General features: G+C 44.2%; 1 protein-coding gene across 5 annotated transcripts in view; it reads left to right on the top strand.

Moving 5' to 3' along the window:
* The window catches only part of ERG (ETS transcription factor ERG), a 177,059-nt gene extending 174,992 nt beyond the window's left edge, over positions 1-2,067 (top strand). For all 5 annotated transcript variants that reach the window (XM_045813481.2, XM_045813480.2, XM_045813478.2 and 2 more), the window contains one exon: positions 125-2,067. In XM_045813481.2, coding sequence (XP_045669437.1) covers positions 125-645 — 521 coding nt within the window. In that variant the 3' untranslated portion in view covers positions 646-2,067. The remainder of the gene's footprint in view (positions 1-124) is intronic.
* The last annotated feature ends 19,243 nt before the right edge of the window (positions 2,068-21,310 follow it).

Below are 21,310 nucleotides of genomic sequence, written 5' to 3'. Positions count from 1 at the left end.
CGGGCCGGGTTGAGGGCATTTGCGTGGAACACCACGAGCACCCACTTCTGTCACTGAAGAAACGAGGCCTTCGGCTCCGAGCCTGTTCTCACGGGTGTCCCGTTTCCTCTTCCCCCCCCTCTAGGGAGTGGACAGATTCAGCTTTGGCAGTTCCTCCTGGAGCTCCTGTCGGATAGCTCGAACTCCAACTGCATCACCTGGGAAGGCACCAACGGGGAGTTCAAGATGACCGACCCCGATGAGGTTGCCCGGCGCTGGGGAGAGCGGAAAAGCAAGCCCAATATGAACTATGATAAACTCAGCCGGGCGCTCCGCTACTACTATGACAAAAACATCATGACCAAAGTCCACGGGAAGCGCTACGCCTACAAGTTTGACTTCCATGGGATTGCCCAGGCCCTGCAGCCCCACCCTCCAGAATCATCTCTGTACAAGTACCCCTCGGACCTCCCTTACATGGGCTCCTATCACGCCCACCCTCAGAAGATGAACTTTGTGGCCCCCCACCCTCCGGCCCTCCCTGTGACATCATCCAGTTTTTTCGCCGCCCCAAACCCCTACTGGAATTCGCCAACTGGAGGTATATACCCCAACACGAGGCTTCCGGCCAGCCATATGCCCTCTCACCTGGGCACTTACTACTAGAGCCGGGAGGGGGGCCTTTCCCAACAGCATACGATCACCAAGAAATTGCCACAAACTCTATTGGAGAGCGTGAATCAAAAGTGCCTCATGAGGAATGAAGTAGCCTGGCTGGCGCTGGGGGAGGAAGCCAGGGAGAGATCCAAAGACTCTTGGTGGGAGGGAATTGCTAAAGTATTACTGCAGGAAAAAGAGGATGCTACAACGTAATGTGTATGGACATACCATGTGTGGACCAACCTTGTAAAAGACATTGTAAGTAGAAGCATGACGTCACAAGGACAAAGTGCCAAAGAAAGTGCTCTTAAGAAGTGAACAAACTTCCGGGGAGAGTCTGGGGTCCTGCTAATGCCAAGGGGGGGTGAGAGTAAAGCGACCGTGGTAACGCAGTCTCGACCTAACATACCATTGAAATGTCATTTTAAGGAAAACTACCTGTATTTAAAAATAGAAACATATCAAAAATAAGAAAAAGAGAAAGAAAAGAGAGAGACTGTGGCCCATGGACCAACGGCCACGTGGAACTCAGCGGGACTTGCTGATCTGGGTGAAATCAGATTCTTTCCATTGGGTGGAGAGCCACCAGCTCTCGCCAACTGGGAAGACGACCCGAGGCTGCCAACTGACTCCTTGACAGTATTGTGGGAACTGTGAGCCCAGCAGGGCAGCGGGGCTGAGAACGTGTGTGCGGACAGTGAGTGTATGGGTGTAGACGGAGGGCTGGAGGAGGTAGAGGAGGAGGGAGCAGAGGAGCAGGCGGCCACAGGGCTGGGAGAGACACCTGTCGAGCAGTAGAGATGGGACTTAGGACAGTGCGGAGACTTGGAGGAACGAGTGGAGGAGACTTGCGGGTTAATCGGTCAGTGTTCTATTGAAGGCAGTTACGAGGAAGAAGACCGTGCAGCGGAGGAACAGGGAGGTGGTAGAATTCCGAAACAAAAATATGCATCTCTCTTTTTTGTTTGTTTGTTTGTTTGTTTGTCAAAAGAAAATTTTAACTGGAATTGTCTGATATTTAAAAGAAACATTGGGGACCTCATCATGAGCTGGGGGCTCCGGTCCCCGCAGGGTCAGGTAAGAGGTTGCCTGATCAGCTGCCGCCATCCGATACCACCTGGGCATTTGGGTTAGGCAGAGGCTCCGTGTCCCTTTCGAGTCGCGAACGCTGTGCGTTTGTCAGAATGAAGTATACAAGTCCATGTTTTTTTTTTCCTTTTTATATAATAATTATATAACTTATGCATTTATACACTACGAGTTGATCTCGGCCAGCCAAAGATACACGACAAAAGAGACAATCAATGATAGAATGTGGCCTTGAATTTTAACTCTGTATGCTTAATGTTTACAATATGGTTATTAGTTCTTAGAATGCAGAATGTATGTAATAAAACAAGCTTGGCCTAGCATGGCAAATCAGATTTACACAGGAGTCTGCATTTGCACTTTTTTTTTTTTTAAGCGACCAAAGTTGCCTAACAGGAGCGTGTGCTGAACTTTTGGGTTTTGTGTTAGAATTTTGTTTTGTCCAGGAACCCATGCAAGTGAGAGCCAAGCAAATAGGGTGTTTGGCTCCCAAACGGCACTGGCCTCTCCAGGCCCTTCTTGCTCACTTTCTCTGATTCCTACCCTCTTCTGGAGCAGAGGGACCAAAGGTTTCACATGGGAACCTCCATATTTGTGCCCAGAACGGAAAGAGGCCTCTGAAGCCGAGGTTGTGACAAATTCCACATCAGCGTCTGGTCACAAAATCACCTTTAATCCCCGCTGTGATCATAATATATTTGCCGAACGGTGAACAAGCCAAGGCTCTTAATGCAAACTGAATTCTTGTGGGCGAATAAACCATCACGGAGAGCCACAGTTTCTCACTCTAAAGAAACAAGGGACAGCTTCTAAATTTGCCATGTGGCTTCCCTCTCAGAGGACCTCGCCAGCTCTTCCCGCACCGGGATGCCCTGGGTGTCTTGGTTTGGGATTCACCGGCCCTGAGCCTGGCACGTCACCAGACGCTGTGTCTATGATCTCAAGTCGATTTCCCTTGACATCTTTTCTCTTCCGTGTGTCACAGATGCCTCCAACCTTGGCCAAGGTGAAGGCAGTTTGAGTGTTGGGGTACAAAGCCAGTGAGAGACAGCGACACTGAACGACTTCTTAGCCTGAGTCAGTTTCTGAATTGGCCCATTTCATAGCTGTTTGGGGGCTTGTTTTGCACTTTGTAATCCTTTTGCTATGATTAAATCAAGTTGCCAAACCTCTGTGCTATGGATATTTTGGCAGTGGTCTTGAAAGTCAGTAGGATCCGATTACTAAAGCTTTAGACACTCTGCATTACTTGGGTTAAAAGAAGTCCAACCATCAATCATTTTGCAGCAGCTTGGGAAGGGTCCATAAAGTGCCTGTATATCCTTCAGGAGAAAAAATAAAAGCCTAAAAGCTGGCAGCTGGGGTGACCCAAACCTTTCTAATGGAAAAGATCAGTCATCTTTATTTTGGAATGCAAAGTCAAGGACACCTACATTCTGCATAGAAATACAAGCTTACTGGGATAATCACACAATTCCACTCCTCCAAGATGATATCATGAGCAAAATAATAAAAATAAGACCTGATTATCATATTCAATTTTAGCACATGTTTCCAGTTAGTTCTCCAACACACCCCTCCCCAACCCAGATTATTAGCAAGCTTTATGACAAGCGTGAGCCACTGGGATAATTTCGGATAACATGATAATGCTGTGTTCGCCCAAATAACTAATGCTTAAGTTACGTCTCAAAATAACATTAGCTCTCTGCTCCTGTCTTCATCTAACTTGAGCGTGCTTCAGTTCATATTCGTAACTGAATATGAACCTTTTTTCTTTCTGCTTCTCCAATCCCTTGGTTTGCCCTGTTGTACACTCTCTGTCCCTGCGTAGTATCACTTCTCCTGGGGAGAGATCTGTCCCCTCTTGTCTTCAGTGGTCTTTGGGGCTTTGTCATTAGTGGAATCCCTGCCATAGCCTTGTGGGCACTTGGTGGCATCCCTGTTCTTCCCACATCTCAGGCAAGACTTTGTTTTTGCTCCCACTCCGATGCCTTTGCCAAGTCTTGGAAGGTCCAATAAGTCTGTAAGGACCGATGCATTCAGAGGAGTCCCTGCCCCTCCCAAGCACCTGTCTGTGTCACTGCAGCACCTGTCACCTGGGAACAAGGGCCCAGAGGGGCCTCGCCTTGAATGGTGGGCGCAGGAAGGACTCCTGACTCTCTGGCACTGGAGCTGATGGCAAAGACGGAAAACACAGATGTCCTCAGGCCCCCAAATGGACCTTTACCTGTGGACCCAACATGGCTTTTTTTAAAGCCTGGTTTAATTGGTGTCTCATCACTCCACCTTAATACAAGCTCTGGGATGGCTAATTGGAGAAGAAAAGACACTTCGGGCTCCTCAAAATTATAGCAATTTCTGTTCTTCTCTTTATCTTAACCTTGGTTTTAGAAATGTGTTAAAGTGTTTTTATATCCAATGAGGGAAAGGTTGCATATAGAAGTCAAATATTAAAAGAAACTAGAACATCTTTATTTATCCTAGAGCCGTGGTTCTCAAAGTGAGGTCCCAGGGTCAGCAGCATCGACCTCATTTGGGAACTTGTTAGACGTGAGGATTCTCAGGCCCCGGCCCAGACCTACTGAATCAGAAACTCTGTGGGTGGGGCCCCACCACGGATTCTGACAAGCCCTTCGGGTGATTCTGACGCATGCTGCGGTCTGAGAACCACTGCCACCGAGGGAAAGAGAATCTGTGTCTCCACGAGCGATGTTCAGTGGGAAATCTCAGTCCTGTACAGGTTTTCTTGTGGCCACGTGAAAATCCACCATTGGGGAAGCCAGTTGTCTCTGGACGTGTCCTCCTGAGTTACGGGCCCTCTGAGCAGCTCTCCTCCCTACTGTTAACTCATCCCCATGGGTATTAGTTACCTATTGCCCAGGAACACATGACCATGAACCCAGCAGTTAGAAGCAATGCACATCTATTATCTCATACCTTCTGTGGGTTAGGGGTCCGGGCACAAGGTAACTGGATCCTTGGCTCAGGGTCTCACCAGGCTGAAAACAAGGAGTCAGATAGGACGGTGATCTCATCTGAGGCTTGGGTCCTTTTCCTAGCTCACTGGTTGTTGGCAGAACTCAGGTCCTTGCAAATAATTGGACTGAGGTCTCACTTCCTTACTGGCTGTCACTCTCAACTCTTCAAGACCACTTAGAGTCCTCGCCACATGGCCCTCTCCACAGCAAGGCAGTTGCTTCTTCAAGGCCAGCAGGAGACTCTCTTTCATGTTGAATCTCTTGGACATTTTTTAAAGGCTCGCCTGATTAGGCCAGGCCCACACAGAATAACCTCCTTTCTAAAATCAACCCAAACTTCCCTCATTCAAGGCTTTAATTATATCTGAAACAGTCCTTTTGTCATAGAATATAACCTAATAGTGGGAGTGACAACCCATCATATTCACAGGTCCTTCTCACACTCCAGTAGAGAGTTAGGGAGGCCATGCATACCAGGGGGTGGGAATCTTGGGGGCCAAATTAGAATTCTGCCCTCACACCATGGATATATGCCCTTCTAGCTTCTAAGCACCTCTGGTCAATCAAACCTCCCTAAGTTTGCCCAGTAGACCAGGCACAACTCAGTAGCCTTGTGTATCTGAAACCATGTCCTCCATGGCTCCCTCTCTCACTGGCAATGTGGGCCTCTTTCAGCCTGTCTGATCGTCTTAATCTGACCAATCTGAAAAACTTTATGTTGAAAGCATAAGGGCTAATGCTAACTGCTCAATAATATTTACATATTCTTTTGATTCTATCTAAAAAGCAACCCAAGTTATTTCTATATAGAAGGAACTATGCATACTTTTCTAACTTATAATTTTTATTTTAAATTAATTTTATAAAGCAAAATAGCTTCATTCATTTTCTCATAAAAGTTTTTCACAAAGTAGTATTCCGTCGGGCAAGCCGTATTATCATTTGATCATGATTTGTGCCGGAACATGTTGAATTACAGACTTCTGGAGGAAGCAAGTTAAATGTAAGGACTTTAGGAAAAAAAGAAATAGAGGAGTTTTTCATGTTCCATAGACACACAGCATTTTTCCTAAAGAAAATAATACCAAAAAGGTAGCCAAATTTCATTCTGGGAAGACTTCATAAAACGATTTTAAGATTTTATAAGGTCATGATTAGCTGAATGAGCATGGCCAAAGAATACTCATTAAAAGATCAACACTCATCTGGAAGGAAGTTTCCACAGACAGACTCCAGGCCTCTGCCCTTGACCTTACTTATCCGCACCTTACCAGGATGAGGACATTGAAGGTACAGTGAAGACAAGCCCGATACGTTATTTGATGAATAGGTTACACGAAGACAATAGGTTATATGATGAATGCAGGATCCCAAATAGGCTGAAGGAACAGGGCAAGTTTAACAAACTTGCTGGAACTCTGTGATGTTAGGACCTGCACTGTGTCAAAAACACCTGGGATCAGAAGCACATGTGAAAAGAAAAGTACGGTTTTGTTGATACGCAGAATAGCCAACCTTTAATGAACTAAGGGGTGGACACCATACAAAGCACTTCAAATGCATTATTTCACGACTCCTTCCAATTGCCCTGGTGATACAAATTGAAAGTAAAATTGCTGACACCCAGATTTGCCAATTTACTTTGCTTACCCAAGATAAGAGAATGAACTGATACTTGTCCCCGCACTATCTGACTCCCAAACCTCTACTCTTAATCTGTTTTTCCTCGTGACTGCCTAAACTTAGGTTGCATTTTCTAGAATGGATTGTAAAAGAGGAGTTATTTATTCCATTTTGAACTGATTCCAATTTCATTTCTGGACATACACTTGCCAAGGGACACAGCCCAGCTAGAGCAAGTCCAGTGGAGAGAGACAAGGGGAATGAAGGAACGCTAGACTATGCCTTGGTGGAATGACTAAAGGCACAGTTCAGCGGCTCTCCTGGGAGCACGGTTACATTTATGGTCCATCAGTCCAAGGCCCAGCACGGTGCATGTCCACATTAAGCTGTCAGTAAATGTCTTCAGTTGTGTGCATGAATGAACATCCAGAAAAGTAATGTCAGGACCAAAGGTGGACTCAATGGGGATGCCCATTGGCCGAACTCAAGAAATAACTTTTTAACAGAGAAGCTGCATATGGAATGGCCAACCTTGGCCCAGGAGTTCCTGGATGGGGATGTGCTCACTAGGGACCATGTGACTATTTATCAGATGTTTAGCAGCGCTTGGTAAGTGGACTACTTGGCTGTTTAGGACTTTTTCTCTTCTATGCAATTTGGGTTCTGCAAAACGATTAAATGTCATATATGCATGTACATAGATCAGGGAAGAGGGTCTGAGATGCAGGACAGCTTAGCAGCCTCCCTCTTGAACAGTCTCCGGCTAACGGACAAGCGCATTTGGGAGTCTGATGTCATATAGGTACTAGGATCCTCCCAAATTCACTTGCGATGTGGCTCTGCGTCTTCGGGTTGACTTGAGCCCCCTCTGCTTGGAGGTTAGAACACATCCTATCTGCCGGGAACCACAGGGCTAGGTGCACGGCCAGAAGCAGCCAGCTGGTGAGACGGCTGAACTCCCCCTCCACGTTCCCTCACTGGGAAGGAAGCCCAGGCTCCTACAGCCCTTTTTCATAACGGCATGCACCGTGGTGGGCTTTGTTGGTCACAGTCTGCTCAGCATTAGACATGGCGTGGCAACAAGCGTGTCAGGCTGTTCCCGGGAGCCTCAACAAGCGCCAGACGAACCGTTTCCACCTCCCGGCAAGCAGCAGAGGCTGGCAGCCAAGGCTTCGTGCCTTTAAGAGCCTAAGAAAGGGGTAGGGGCGGAAGTGAAGCTGTAAGAAAGAATTCAGGGTAGAAGTTACGAAGCCATAAAGTCTCCTGACTAGAAGGCAAGGATCTTCCAAGAAATTGGTGGAAGGTAAGGAGGAGAGGAAACGACCTGCTTTCTTTAGAGAAGACATGTCACACAAGAAAAATCCACTTCCGGTCAGGGCAGGTCCCGTCTCTTCCTGTGGGAGAGAGCGGAAGGGGCGGGGCAGAGCAGAGTAAGGGGGGTTCCCTCCCCCTCCCATCACCGGAAACATGTAGAGTGGAGAGTAATTGTTCTCTTTTAACAGCGGAATCAGTCTCAGCTTGGACAGTAGGACAGTTCTCCTTTGAAGATATTCCTGCTCTCTTATTATTATTTTATTTTTTTTAAAGTAGGCTCCAGGCCCCCAACAAGGTGTTTGAACTCAGGACCCTGAGATCAAGATCTGAGGTGAGATTGAGTCGGAGGCTTAACCTAATGAGCCACCCAGGCGCCCCTCCTTCTATTTTCTGACTTGACATTGGGTGCATGTCTGCGCTTCTCCTTTGTGCTCCTGTGGCCCAGAGCATCTGAAAGTAGGACTATACAGCAGTCACTGGGTTTTAAACCAACACTTTCCAATCCCTGTTTACAACTAAACTGCTCAATTCCGATTAAAAAGAAAACACTAATGCGTTCTATGGCCTTCGCTCAATCAAAGCTGAGCGCTTGTTAAGATCTTTTATTCACTTTCGCATGGCTGTGAAGCAGGAGAAAGGGTCTTTGAACAAGGGTCTGTCTGACTCCAGAGCATAGGCGCTGCTCTGTTCTACCTCTCTGAGAAAGCTGAATTAAGGGGAAGACTCAGGATGGACGACCATCCTGGGAAGGGCAAACAAATGGTTATTCGTGTAATGTTGGGAAGGCAGGTGAAAGAGGGAAAAAATAGTAGGAGGGGAAGACAGGTGGAGGGAGGCTGAACCATAAGTGTGTGACGTTCATTTGTGTGTGTGTTGTCGGGGGTCACCCTGGCCCGCAAGAAACTGAGCTGTGATTATTACTGGAGGCCTCGTGAGAAACCCACATGAAAGGACCCTGTTCTTCCTATGGAGTGACACACAGATGACAAAAATAAGTGATGCAAAATCAAACCAAATGAGCCCAGGCTACAGAATATTCAGCTTCGGTTGAGTGAACGCTATCTTTCGAGGGGTCAAGGATTCTTGGAAACTACATCTTCTGTTAATTGCCCTGGGAAGTCCCTCTCAGGGTGCTTTGACTATCCGTTTACAGCTTGTGAGCCCACCAGAATTTTCCGTCTTCTTTGTCTAGTTCCTCAACCCAGTTCCCACTTTCTTCCACCTGTGGCCCAGACGCTATAGGAGTGGCCAGTAGAAAGAATGTTACCATAATTATTGGAGTTCAATATAAACCAAGGAGGAGCAAGAATGTCTGCTTTCATTTATTCAACGAACACGTAACTGGTGTCTTTGGTGTCATTGCACTGTGAGAGGTACAGAAAAGCGCTCCAGAGTTCTTGCCCTTGGAGAGATTATAATCTAGAAGGAAAGGAAAAAGTACAGGAAAGCCTCTAGTATGAGACTAGACAGTATGTGACCTGCACATGAGTATTCAGAAGAGGCAGAGGCCATGCTTAGTGGGCTGATCAGGGAAGGCTTCTTGAAGGAGGTGGTATTTCAGGAGGCAAAGGTTTTTGATGGATACACTATGTTCTTGGCAGGGTGATTTCCTTTTCTTGAGCAAAGGCATGGGAGCAGAAGAAAAGTAATCTTCATGAAAGAAACATGCCAGTCATAGAGAAAATGAAACAGAGAAATTAAGGACCTTTTGATTTATACAATAATGTAAAGTCAAATAGGATGTTCATTCTTGTATGTAATGACCACATCTGAGGTGTGAGACGGGGCGTCTCCCGAATGTCTGTGGACCACATCTGAAGAGGCATAGTGCTTGTGGGTCTGACCTGCTGTGGTCTGTGGTATGAAGGAGGGTTGGGGCATGAGAGTAAAAAATGGACCCTGCACACATCTTAAAATATAAGTATTCAAATGATAGACAGTTTGGGAAAACATCTCTAGAGCTTTTTTTTTTTTTTTTAAGTGATCCCTATCTCTTCCTTGGACAGGTTTATATTAAACAATTTCTGAAAAATACCAAAATATTGAGAGCTGATCTGAAGACTTGAGGTTGGGGTAAGCGAGAGGATATTGTGAGATATAAGAGAAAAGTGATAATAACAATGCAGTTTCCTGGAAGGACACTCTCTCTCTTGGAGATAGAAATTCATTACCTCATTCATTCAAAACAAAGATTTGACCTACAATAGCAGATATGAAGTTAGTTCCAGCAGACTCAAAAGTAAATGAAACACAAGCCTTTCTTCATGGACTTCAGAGCCTTGTGGAATTCATGTCCTCATCTGAAGGTGAAAGAGATGCTAAGAAGCTAATATACTTCTTAATGCATGGGGTGGAGCGCCTGGGTGGCTCCATCAGTTAAGCATCTGACTTCAGCTCAGGTCGTGATCTCAGGTTCGTGATCTCAGGTTCAAGATCTCAGGTTCCTGGATCCAGCTCCATGGGGCTCCCCCCTCAGCAGGGAGTCGGCTTCTCTCTTTCCCTCTGCCCTTCCCCCGAGCTTATGCTTGCTGTCTCTCAAATGAATAAATTAAAAAATCTTAAAAACAAAAACAAAAACAAAAAAACCATGGGGCAAGTAAGAAGTAGAGCCTGACTGCGACCAGAATTTTGATGCTTGCCAGGTGCACTTTCAGCCACTCACAGCCGCCTCCTCAGTGGTCCTGCAGGAACGCAATACAGAAACGTTATGAAGCCAGGCAGCTGTTAGTGTATTTACACAGGTGCTGACCTTGCTGTGGAATGATGCATACTTTTTTTTTTTTTTTTGGTACAAGTACCTGATCTTAACTCTCAGCACCTCATTCTTCCAACACTAGGTCCGGGATAGAGTAGTTTGGGTTGAGCCTTTAAAGCTTCTTGAGGGGGGAATTATTGAGAACAATATGTAAGAGATAAGAAGAGTGCTGGTGATGGGTAGTAAGGAGGGCACGTATTGCATGGCGCACTGGGTGTTATACGCAAGTAATGAATCATGGAAATTTACATCAAAAACTGGGGATGTACTGTATGGTGAGTAACATAATATAATAAAAAATATTATTATTAAAAAAAAAAGAAGAGTGCTAAGACAGTAGGGCAGTTGGGAGGAGTTACCCAAAGAATGGGAGAAGATTATGCTTTATGGAATTTACAAACAATGGGGACCTACACCACCATGAATGTTTAGGCCCTGGAAAGTGACAGGAATTCAGAGATGTGGCTGAATGGTGCCCCTAGAGGGCTGGAGCCCAGTCCTGGGTATTCCAGCTCCATATAAGACCTTGCTTGACATTGAAGCAGGAATCTCTATGGTTTGGGGCAATGAGTGTGCACTGAACACCAGAAAGCTTTCAATTCCAGGACCTAGAAATGGAGGAACCTACTGTGATGATGACATTCAAAGATTGAAAGTTCTCACCAACTCTTGATGGAGTCAATTTCATTTTGATTTTAAAATAATGCAGTTTCTTAGACTAGATTCATATTCATGTATCAAGATACTTATCTCAGTTATTGATAACACACGTGGAAGAAAAACAAGAAGATGTAAGATCAGCAAACTTGCCTTTTTTTTTTTTTTAAGATTTTATTGATTTATTTGACAGAGACAGCCAACAAGAGAGGGAACACAAGCAGGGGGAGTGGGAGAGGAAGAAGCAGGCTCCCAGCGGAGGAGCCTGATGCGGGGCTCGATCCCAATGTGAGATCACGCCCTGAGCCGAAGGCAGATGCTTAACGACTGCGCCACCCAGGCGCCCCAGCAAACTTGCCTTAATGAAGTGAAGGAACTATTCCCAACAACTGAAAAATAGACTTGTTTTCAAAAATATGGATCATTTATAAAAATAACTGTATGTAGGCTTATTAAGCAAATCTCAGCACACTTAAAGGGTTAAAATCATAAAGTACCTTCTCTGACCTAAAGTAACTATGCTACATGTCAATTAAAAAATTTAAGCAGAAAAATTATACTCAAGAAATATACTAGTATTTTCAAAAATATTATAATGGAAGCCAGAAAATATTTATGACATAGTAAAATGAAAATATATATCAAAAATTTGTGGGCTGTAGCTAAAGCAGCACAGGGAAGTTTATAGTCTTAACTGTTTATGTTGGAATAGAAAAGTGGATAGAAATAATCGACTGAACATCCATTTTTAAAAGTTCGTACAAGAACAGTGATACAAACAAACAAAAACAAAAAAATAGAAAGTGGGTTACTATAAACATGAGGGCATAGAGTGAAGATCAGAGTTAAAACAGAGAATTAACAACAGAAGTTGTTTTTGGAGAGGATTAATAAAATTGAAAATGTATGATAAAATTGCTTAAAGAAGAAAGAAGATGGAAATTAAATAATATTAAAAATGACTAAGGGAGGGGCACCTGGGTGGCTCAGTGGGTTAAGCGACTGCCCTCAGCTCAGGTTATGATCCCAGGGTCCTGGGATCGAGCCCCACATTGAGCTCCCTGCTTGGCGGGGAGTCTGCTTCTCTCTCTCCCTCTGCTCCTGCTCTTTTCTTCTCTCTTCTGCTCTCTCTCTCTCAAATAAATAAGTAAAATCTTTTAAAAAAATGACAAAGGGAATAGAACTATGGTTGTTAGGGACTCTTAAAAGATGAGAGGGTATTACAAATCAATTTATGCCTTTTCATTTGAAAATATGATTGAGTTGACAAATCCTTACTAAAAATAAAACAGACCACATGTGACTCAAGAAGAAACAGAAAGCCTGAATAATCTTACAGCCATTAAAGAAATTGAATTAGTAGTCAAAAATCTTCCCACAAAACAAACAAACAAACAAAAAACACAAGCCAGATGGCTTAATCAGTGAGATCAACCCAATATTCCAGGTGCAAACAGTTCAAAAATTACCCACAATATTAAAAAGAAGAAACAATCCTCAATATAATTTTTAATGCTAATACAACCTTGATACCAAAGTCAACAGACAGTACAAAAAAAACAATCAGGGGCACCTGGATGGCGCAGTCGTTAAGCGTCTGCCTTCAGCTCAGGGCGTGATCCCGGCATTCTGGGATCGAGTCCCACATTGGGCTCCTCTGCTGGGAGCCTGCTTCTTCCTCTCCCACTCCCCCTGCTGTGTTCCTTCTCTCGCTGGCTGTCTCTCTGTCACATAAATAAATAAATAAAAATCTAAAAAAAAAAAACAAAACCCAATCACACTTGTGAATGTAAGATGCAAAAATATTAAAGTATTAGCCAACAGAATTCAGCCACATATTACAAAGCAATACATTATAACCAAGTTGGGCTTACTGAATAATGCAAAGTTATCACTGGAAAATCAATTAATGTAATCCTCACATGAGCACACCATAGGAGCAAAATATCCTCATCTGATGGTTATAGAAAATTTATTTAATATAATAAAATATCTAAAAATATAATAAAACATCTATATATTATTAACGATTAACAAACTGAGAATAGAATGTCACTTCTTTGACCTGATAAAGGTTATCTATAGAAAACATACAGCAAATGTCAAACTTAAAGGTTTGAAATTGAAAGCATTTTCTTTGATTTCAAGGACAAGACAAAGATGCCTATTACTACCATTTCTATTCAAAATAATTTTGGAGGTTCTCACTGGAATACTAAGGAAAGAAAAAGAAAAAACTTAAGTATTGGAAAGAAAGAAATGGATATTTCATTACTCACAGAAAATATGGCTGTGCATATAGAAAATCCAAATTAATCCTTAGTTTTTTTTTTTTTATTTCAAAGACTTCTGGCAAAATTGTTGAAATAAAAATTCAATTGCATTTCAAATTAAGCTTAAAATGTATTATTTACAATAGCATCAAACATGTAGTATCTATGAATAAGTACAAAAAGATGCAAGATCTCTATGGAAAAATAATAAAACTTCATTGAGGGACACCAAAGAAAATTTCAGTAAATAAAGGAATGAATCATGTTCATGGATTTGATGATTCAGTGCTATAAAGGTATCTATTATTTGCAAGATCACCTAGAAATTCTCTGCAATTCCTGCCGAAAACTCCCCAAAGTTTTTTTTATTTGTTTTTGTTTTTTTACAGGTTGATTCTAAGATTTGTACAGAGTCCAATTAACCAAGATACCCTTGAAGAAAACACAGCCTACATTTTATGTTTTTTTGTCTTCCAAAATACTTGACCTTATGAAGTTACAGTAATTAAGAATCACAGTGTGAGATGGCACAAAAAGAGACAAATAGACCAGTGGAAGAGAAAAGAAATCCATAAACAAATTCAACATACATGAATACTAATATAATCAGAAATGGTAACGTTCTACACAAGTAATGAATCGTGGAACATTACATCAAAAACTAGGGATGTACTGCATGGTAGCTAACATAACATAATAAAAAATTATTATTAAAAAATAAAAATAAAGAAATGATAGTGAAGATCAGTGTGCAAAGAATGAGTTTTAAATAAATGGAGCTGGAACAATTGGAAATCATATATCACGAAAAAAATACATTGGAGCACCACGTAATACCACGCATAAAAATCAATAACATGTGGTTAAGAACTAAAATTTTAAATGCAAAATTATAAAGATTTTCAAAGATATTACAGGAAAACATGTTCATGACCTTGAGGTGCAAAAGAATTTAAGGACACAAAAACTATAAAGTATGAAAGAAATATAATATTGAAAAGAAAATTCTCTATATTAAAATTATGAATTTTTTTTCATTTAAAGTTATCATTAAAGGCAGTGAAAACAAGCTACACACCGGGAGAAGATATTTGTGACCCATATAACCTGTGAAGTACTAGTATCCAGAATGTACAGCTATTATATATCAATAAGAAAAAAAAAAAGGAGATATGTAAAAGAATTGAATAACTCACTTTTCAGGAGTGGAAACATGATGGACAATAAATGTATGGATGGTGCCCAAGCTCATGTAAATTAAAACCAAAATGGTGTCCATTTATACCCACCATATTGACAAACATTAAAAAGTCCAATCGGGCGCCTGGGTGGCGCAGTCGTTAAGCGTCTGCCTTCAGCTCAGGGCGTGATCCCGGGATTCTGGGATCGAGTCCCACATCGGCCTCCTCCACTGGGAGCCTGCTTCTTCCTCTCCCACTCCCCCTGCTTGTGTTCCCTCTCTCGCTGGCTGTCTCTCTCTCTCTCAAATAAATAAATAAAATCTTTAATAAATAAATAAATAAAGTCCAATCAAAAGTAGTAATGGTGAGGATGGAAAACACAGGGGGCGCTCATGCACTGCTGGTGGGAGTAGAGACTAACAATCTCCTTGGAAAACAATTTAGGATTTTTTGGCATTCACTGTAGAACAGATGAAGTGTATACCCAAAAGTCTGTGAGGGAAATTCCAAAGAAAACCAGGACTCTCCCACAAGTCCACTAAGTACACGAACCACAATGTCCCTACAAGCATGCTTGTAATAATTAAAACCACATACAACCCAAGAATCCAGCCACGTTAGATTAGATAAGACAATTTTGGTATATTTATATAATGGGAATATTTACAATGAATAAAACTCACAAACTTCATATTGAGCCAAAGAAGCAAATAGCAGGAAAACAGGTACAATATGGTTCTGTTTATTTAGATTTCAAAAAGCAGACAAACAACATATTGTTTAGAGATTGCGTAATGGCGTTTTAAAAATATGAGTAAAAGCAAGAGACTGATCATTTCAAAGTCAAAACAGTGATTACCTCTCAGCAGGAAGAAAGGAGATGGGGTTAAGGAGGGACACTTGAGTATTTTAAAGACCTGACAGTGTTTGATTTCCCATTGTGGTGGTGATTTCTTTATTGCTATGTGTAGTCATTTTAAACACTTACTTAAAAAAAAAAGAAAAAAAAACAGTCATCTGTACGTATGATTATCTTCCAGTATAAACATCTTTCAAACACTATGACAAAAAGAGGATAAACATGGACGAAGTCCAATTTCACACCCATGAAGAGAGGGCTGCTGTTGGAGCAAAGTTTGGCAGCCTTGGGGAACGTGCTGCCTTCTGGTCGCTCTCGCAGGGGATGCTCTGTGCGGGGCTGAGAGTTCGCTTTTGCGCAGTGGGTCTTGGTATCCCCCAGGAGCCTCACTTCCTCTGCCAAATGCTTTCTGTTGGTTAGTTACTGCGGAATGTCTGTGCAGTGTTCTGTCTGTCACTACTATGAGCCCCCTTTGATTGCCCTCCTTTCAAGAGACAGAGCTTAATTCCCCACCCTTTGAGTGTAGGTTGGACTCCCTAGCCCCGTCCTACGAAATACAATGTGGTAGATGTGATAGTGTGTGACTTCTGAGATTAGGTGGTAAAAGGCATTGTGACCTTCCCCTTGCTTTGTCGCTTGGAAAGCTCATTCTGGGGAGAGCTGGCTGCCATGCCATGGAGACACCCAAGCAACACTCTGAAGAGGTCCAAGGGGTGAAGAGTTCCTGCCAATAACCAATCCTCCAGCCCCAGTAAAGTCTTCAGATGAGCTTGTTCTTGGCCAACATTTTGCCTGAAATCTCCCAAGAAAACATGAACCAGAAACACCCAGCTAAGCTGCTTCTAAATTCCTGTGACGTAACACATGTTCTTTGTTTTAACCCACTAGGTGTTAGGGAAATATGTAACACAACAACAGATAACTAACACACCTGTGTTCTCAGGATTGCTTTGGACCCAGCCTAGTATATCGCTTTGGACTTGAAGAATGGCTGAGGTCATATAGCCTGGGTTGACCTCAGATCTACAAGGTGCTCCCTCTGCTTCTGAAATATCTTTGGCTGATTCTTGGCTCATTCCATTGACGAAGTATGTGTTGGCTTTCAGGTTTTCTGAGACTAAATAATATTGTTTAAAGAAATATATTCTACCCTCTCTGCGATGATAAAGGGACATTGTAAGAGCCTAGGACCTTGAAATTCTGGGTTTTGCAGATTGTAGTTGAAATAGTGTGGGTTTTCAAATCCTACGGGCAAGCACTGAGTCCTGCTCTTGGCTGGTTGTTTGACTTGGGTATCACTTTATCCCGGGGCACCTGGGTGGCACAGTGGTTAAGCGTCTGCCTTCGGCTCAGGGCGTGATCCCGGTGTTATGGGATCAAGCCCCACATCAGGCTCCTCCGCTAGGAGCCTGCTTCTTCCTCTCCCACTCCCCTGCCTGTGTTCCCTCTCTTGCTGGCTGTCTCTATCTCTGTCGAATAAATAAAAATAAAAATCTAAAAACAAAACAAAAACAACAAAGGTAGATGGTTTAGGGCTGGTATGGCATCCATGATATCAGGAAACCCAGGATCTTTTCGTCTTGTTCCACCATGGGTAATTATTCTGGTCAAAGACAGGTGCTCTAACTCTAAAGTATTCACTGAAAAGCAAAAGTTGGACTTGGACTATGTGTCAGGTAAAGTTCTACCGGAGAAACAGAACAAATAGGATATAAATGTGTGTGTGTGTGTGTGTGTGTATTTCAAGGAATCGGCTTCTGTAATTGTGGAATCCAGCTGGGCAGGTCTGAAATCTGGTGGGCTGGCCAGCTGGCTGGAAACTCTTGGGCAGAATTTCTTCAGTTTCTCTCCTAAGGTCCTTCAACTGATTGGATGAGGCCCACCCAGATTATTAAGGATAATCTCCTTTTCCTTAAAGTGACCTGATTATAGATGTTAACCACACCTACAAAGTGCCTCCAGAATGACACCTGAATTAGTGTTTGAATACCTGCCAAGAGTGACCTTTGCAGGCTTCAAGTCTAGTTAAGATGGATTTCCCACCAGTTGGTCTCCTGCAAAGCTCCATGACAAACAGCCACAGCTGAGTGCTCAAGGGGCCAAATCAGGTCCCCTCTACCATATCACAGAAACTGCATCTACAAGGCCTGCACTGGGATCCCTGGTTCACCAGAGGAGGAACCAGAACCCCCCAAGCATGAATCTGAGCTGCTGGGACAGGACCAGAGATGAAGTCCTGCAACCCCCACTGCTGTTGGATCCCAGCTCCCTAGTCTTGCTGGGAGACACAAGCTTAAAACCCCTTAGGGGTCGGGGTCCCTCTCCTGCAGCCTGGTGCCAGGTCCTGCTAGCCCTCGTGGCCCTGCCACAGAACAAGTCCAACTGGTGACCCGTGTACCTGCTTCTGCTTCTGATTCCATGAGTTTTCTCCAATTCTTGCTTTCCAACAGTCCCAGAGCGTGTGATCGGGCCACGCGTCCTCGGTTGAGTAGCATCTGCCATCCTGACAGTGCTACAGAGGAAGCGATAAAGAGGAAGAGGGACACCCAGCACATGATGAATGTGCTTACTTCCCACTGATGCCCCTTGCAGCACAGGCTCCGGGGAATGCAGTCATCACTCTATTAATGCCGAGAAAGAACAAGAGAAGAGATCGCTTTTGCCAGCAGGGCTCTACCAACACAAAGGGCTCCTTTGTGCAAACTAGAAAAGACACTTGCTCTGGGCAGACAACCCCCCTGGGCCAACGATTCACAACAGCTATGGCCCGCCCCCCAGGACATCCCTGAGCCAGGTCACAAGGCTGGGTGGTGGGAGCACAGGCTCTGTGTCCTCCTCCACTTGCCCCTGGGGATGCGTCTTTCTGCGCTGCCCCGCGGCCTGACCCTGTGCGGCCGCGCCATCTGCCACAGAGCCAGCTGCCCTCGCTGCCAGCCTAAGCAACCGTTGCTGAACATAAACCGCAGGCCTTTCAGAAACTGGGACGGACATGGGAGTAAGTGCTGGAAATCCTGTCGCCGGTGTGTGTCCTGTGCTCCAGCCCAGGGATAGAACACCAGGTCAAGAATCCCACATCTGGCCCCTTTGCAGGTCAGAAACACTCTCCTGGCCAGCAGCCTGAATGGCAATCCTGGAGGGGTTCTGGACTTGAACTTCATGAAGATATGGCAAGGATTTAATGACATGATTGCAGCCATGCTTTTTAAGGAAAGCCGCATATTCGGGGCGCTGTATACTTCATATTTTTGTATATAATGAGCTGTATGGGACACGGAGGGAGGACGTTCGCTTTCCAGTCCCTTCTCACAAAGGGGCTGCACAGGACTTTTAGTTCTGGAAGCTTCTTACCAGGCCAAGAGTACAACTCACACTTCCCAGCAGGTCTGCAAGGCTTTGCGTGACTCGCCCTGCCTGCTTCCCTAGCTTTGTGACTCACCTGTCCCTCCTTGGCCTTTGTCCTGTACCTCATACCCATGGCCTCTTCCACGACGAGGCCCCCACACAGTGGCCCCTCTCCTTCCCCTGGGCGCTTGTCTTCCAGGTCTTCACAAAGCAGGATCCTTGTCCTGTTGCTCTCAAGGAGGCCTCCCCGCACAGTCCCCCAGCCCCAGGGCTGGTTCCCTGGGCCCTTATCACGGGTGGTCTCTCTTACATACTGGTTTTCCAACATCATCATCCTCACTGTTGTAACTTCCATGTAGGAGGGGCCTGGCTCTGAGCAGGTGGACTGAATACGGACGTTTTTACTTGTCGATGATGCAGATTTGGAACATTCGAGCAGAGACTTCAGGCAGACGTGCCTCCAGGGTCTTCCTGACTTGGTCCAGCTCCATCTCTCAGGGGTAGTCCCTCTCTGCCTTGGGCAGGTTCATTTTATGTCAGAACAAGGTAGTTGCAAAAACAAAACTCCAGGCTTCCAGAAGATCTCTCAGCTCCAGTGCCATTGATACATTGGGCCAAAAATTTCTTTGTTGTGGGGGCGACCTGTGGTTTGTAGGATGGTCAGCGGCAGCCTTGGCCTCCACCCACTAGATGCCAGTAGCGCCCTCCTTGGCATGACAGCCAACAAGGTCTCCAGACATATTCCCAAAGAGCCCATGAGAAACAGAGTCACCCCTCGTTGAGACTCCGTGGCTTACATCATGACTTTTCAACCACTCCAAAAGAAAAAGCACTTCTTTTTTTCCAATATTTATAAGAGGAGTACTTGGAATTGAGGCTCACTCCCTGACTTTGGTCACATGCCCTCCCCTGAACCTGTCACTATCGCCAAAGATAGGGGAAGCACAGCCTGAGTCATGTGCCCTCGAATTAGGTTTGGTTCTGTCACACTCAAACCTTCAATGGGTAGGAAGGAGATGTTCCCCAAAGGGGAGTGAGGGAACTGCAACCACAAGGGAAGAGTTATCGCGGGGTCTGGAGGAAGTCTTTTCCTGAGTGCATGTCGCTGTGCCCACACACACATTGGTCTACACTGGGTCTGCTTCATGCCCAGGGATGGTGGCCACCACGCTCTCACGAAGGGCAGATGACTGCAGTACTTTCATCCGTAGAGTGGCGATCCTTGGCTGGGGCTGGGTACTCTCTAAACTGCATAGCAAATTCCCTTGCATTTATTTTTCCTGGTGAGATGATCCATTTCTTCCATCAAATCCCCAAATTTATCATCACCCTGGGATATTAAAGGCAATTGTTCTAGAAACCGAGCTCCTAGTTTCAAACCTTTCACTTAAAAAGATTATTTTTTCCCAAAGTCCCCAAAGTATGTATCCTCATTTTCCCAATTTACCAGATGAGAAAATTAACAAAAATCACCTGTATATTTTTGAATAGCTTTATTGATGTGAAATTTACAAACGTAAATTTTGTGGGTTTTTTAATAAAGATTTTATTTATTTATTTGACAGAGAGAGAGCACAAGTAGGCAGAGTGGCAGGCGGAGAGAGAGGGAGAAGCAGGCTCCCCGCGGAGGCAGGGAGCCTGATGTGGAACTCCATCCCAGGACCCTGGGATCATGACCTGAGCCAAAGGCAGACGCTTGACCGACTGAGCCACCCAGGCGCCCCAAGTTTATTTGTTTTTTAAAAAAATTTTGAAACTGAAGGATAGTTAACATACAGTGTTATAGGAGTTTCAGGGGTACAATATACTGATTCTACAACTCTGTGCATTTCACGGTGCTCATCAAAATAAGTTTCAAACCTTCTTCTTTTTTTTTAAAGATTTTATTTATTTATTTGACAGAGATAGAGACAGGCAGCGAGAGAGGGAACACAAGCAGGGGGAGTGGGAGAGGAAGAAGCAGGCTCCTAGCGGAGGAGCCTGACGTGGGGCTCGATCCCATAACGCCGGGATCACGCCCTGAGCCGAAGGCAGACGCTTAACCGCTGTGCCACCCAGGTGCCCCAGTTTAAAACCTTCTAATAGTAAATCAAGTTCAGACCTAGGAAGAGTCGTCGTGCTTTCCCAAATGGTGCTCTAAACATTTACCCGAAATCTGTTGCTTTGGGCCCCTAGTTCATCCATGGGAAACTGACTCTGCTAATAGTTAGTAGATAAAAGAGTTACTAGTTTAGATAAACCCAAATATTCTCTGAATATATTAATCAAGGCTTTCAAACTTTTCTAATGAAGCCAAGAAATGTAAACTAGGTGATCCTGAACTTACTGTTTATGATTCTCTCCTCCCCGGGTGTTCCAGAAGATGTGATTTCAGGCAGAGAGCACTGGTGAGGGAGGTAATCAGCACCTGCCAGCCTGCGTCTGCTCCGAGAGGCTACGAAAATCCAGGTAGTGAGTGGGCATAGCAGTAGCAGGCACTGAGTCAACAGAATTATTTGTTTGTTTGTTTGTTTGTTCGATTCATTCATTCATTCATTCATTCATTCATTTATGTATTTATTTTAATTGTTTTATATAGAGAAACAGCCCTGTAGCAT

Source organism: Ursus americanus, chromosome 4, assembly GCF_024610735.1.
Source record: "Ursus americanus isolate L20-20 chromosome 4, mUrsAme1.1.p, whole genome shotgun sequence".
Taxonomy (NCBI): Eukaryota; Metazoa; Chordata; class Mammalia; order Carnivora; family Ursidae; genus Ursus; species Ursus americanus.
The sequence above is the reverse complement of the archived record's forward strand: the minus strand, read 5'-3'. Positions and strand labels throughout refer to the sequence as shown.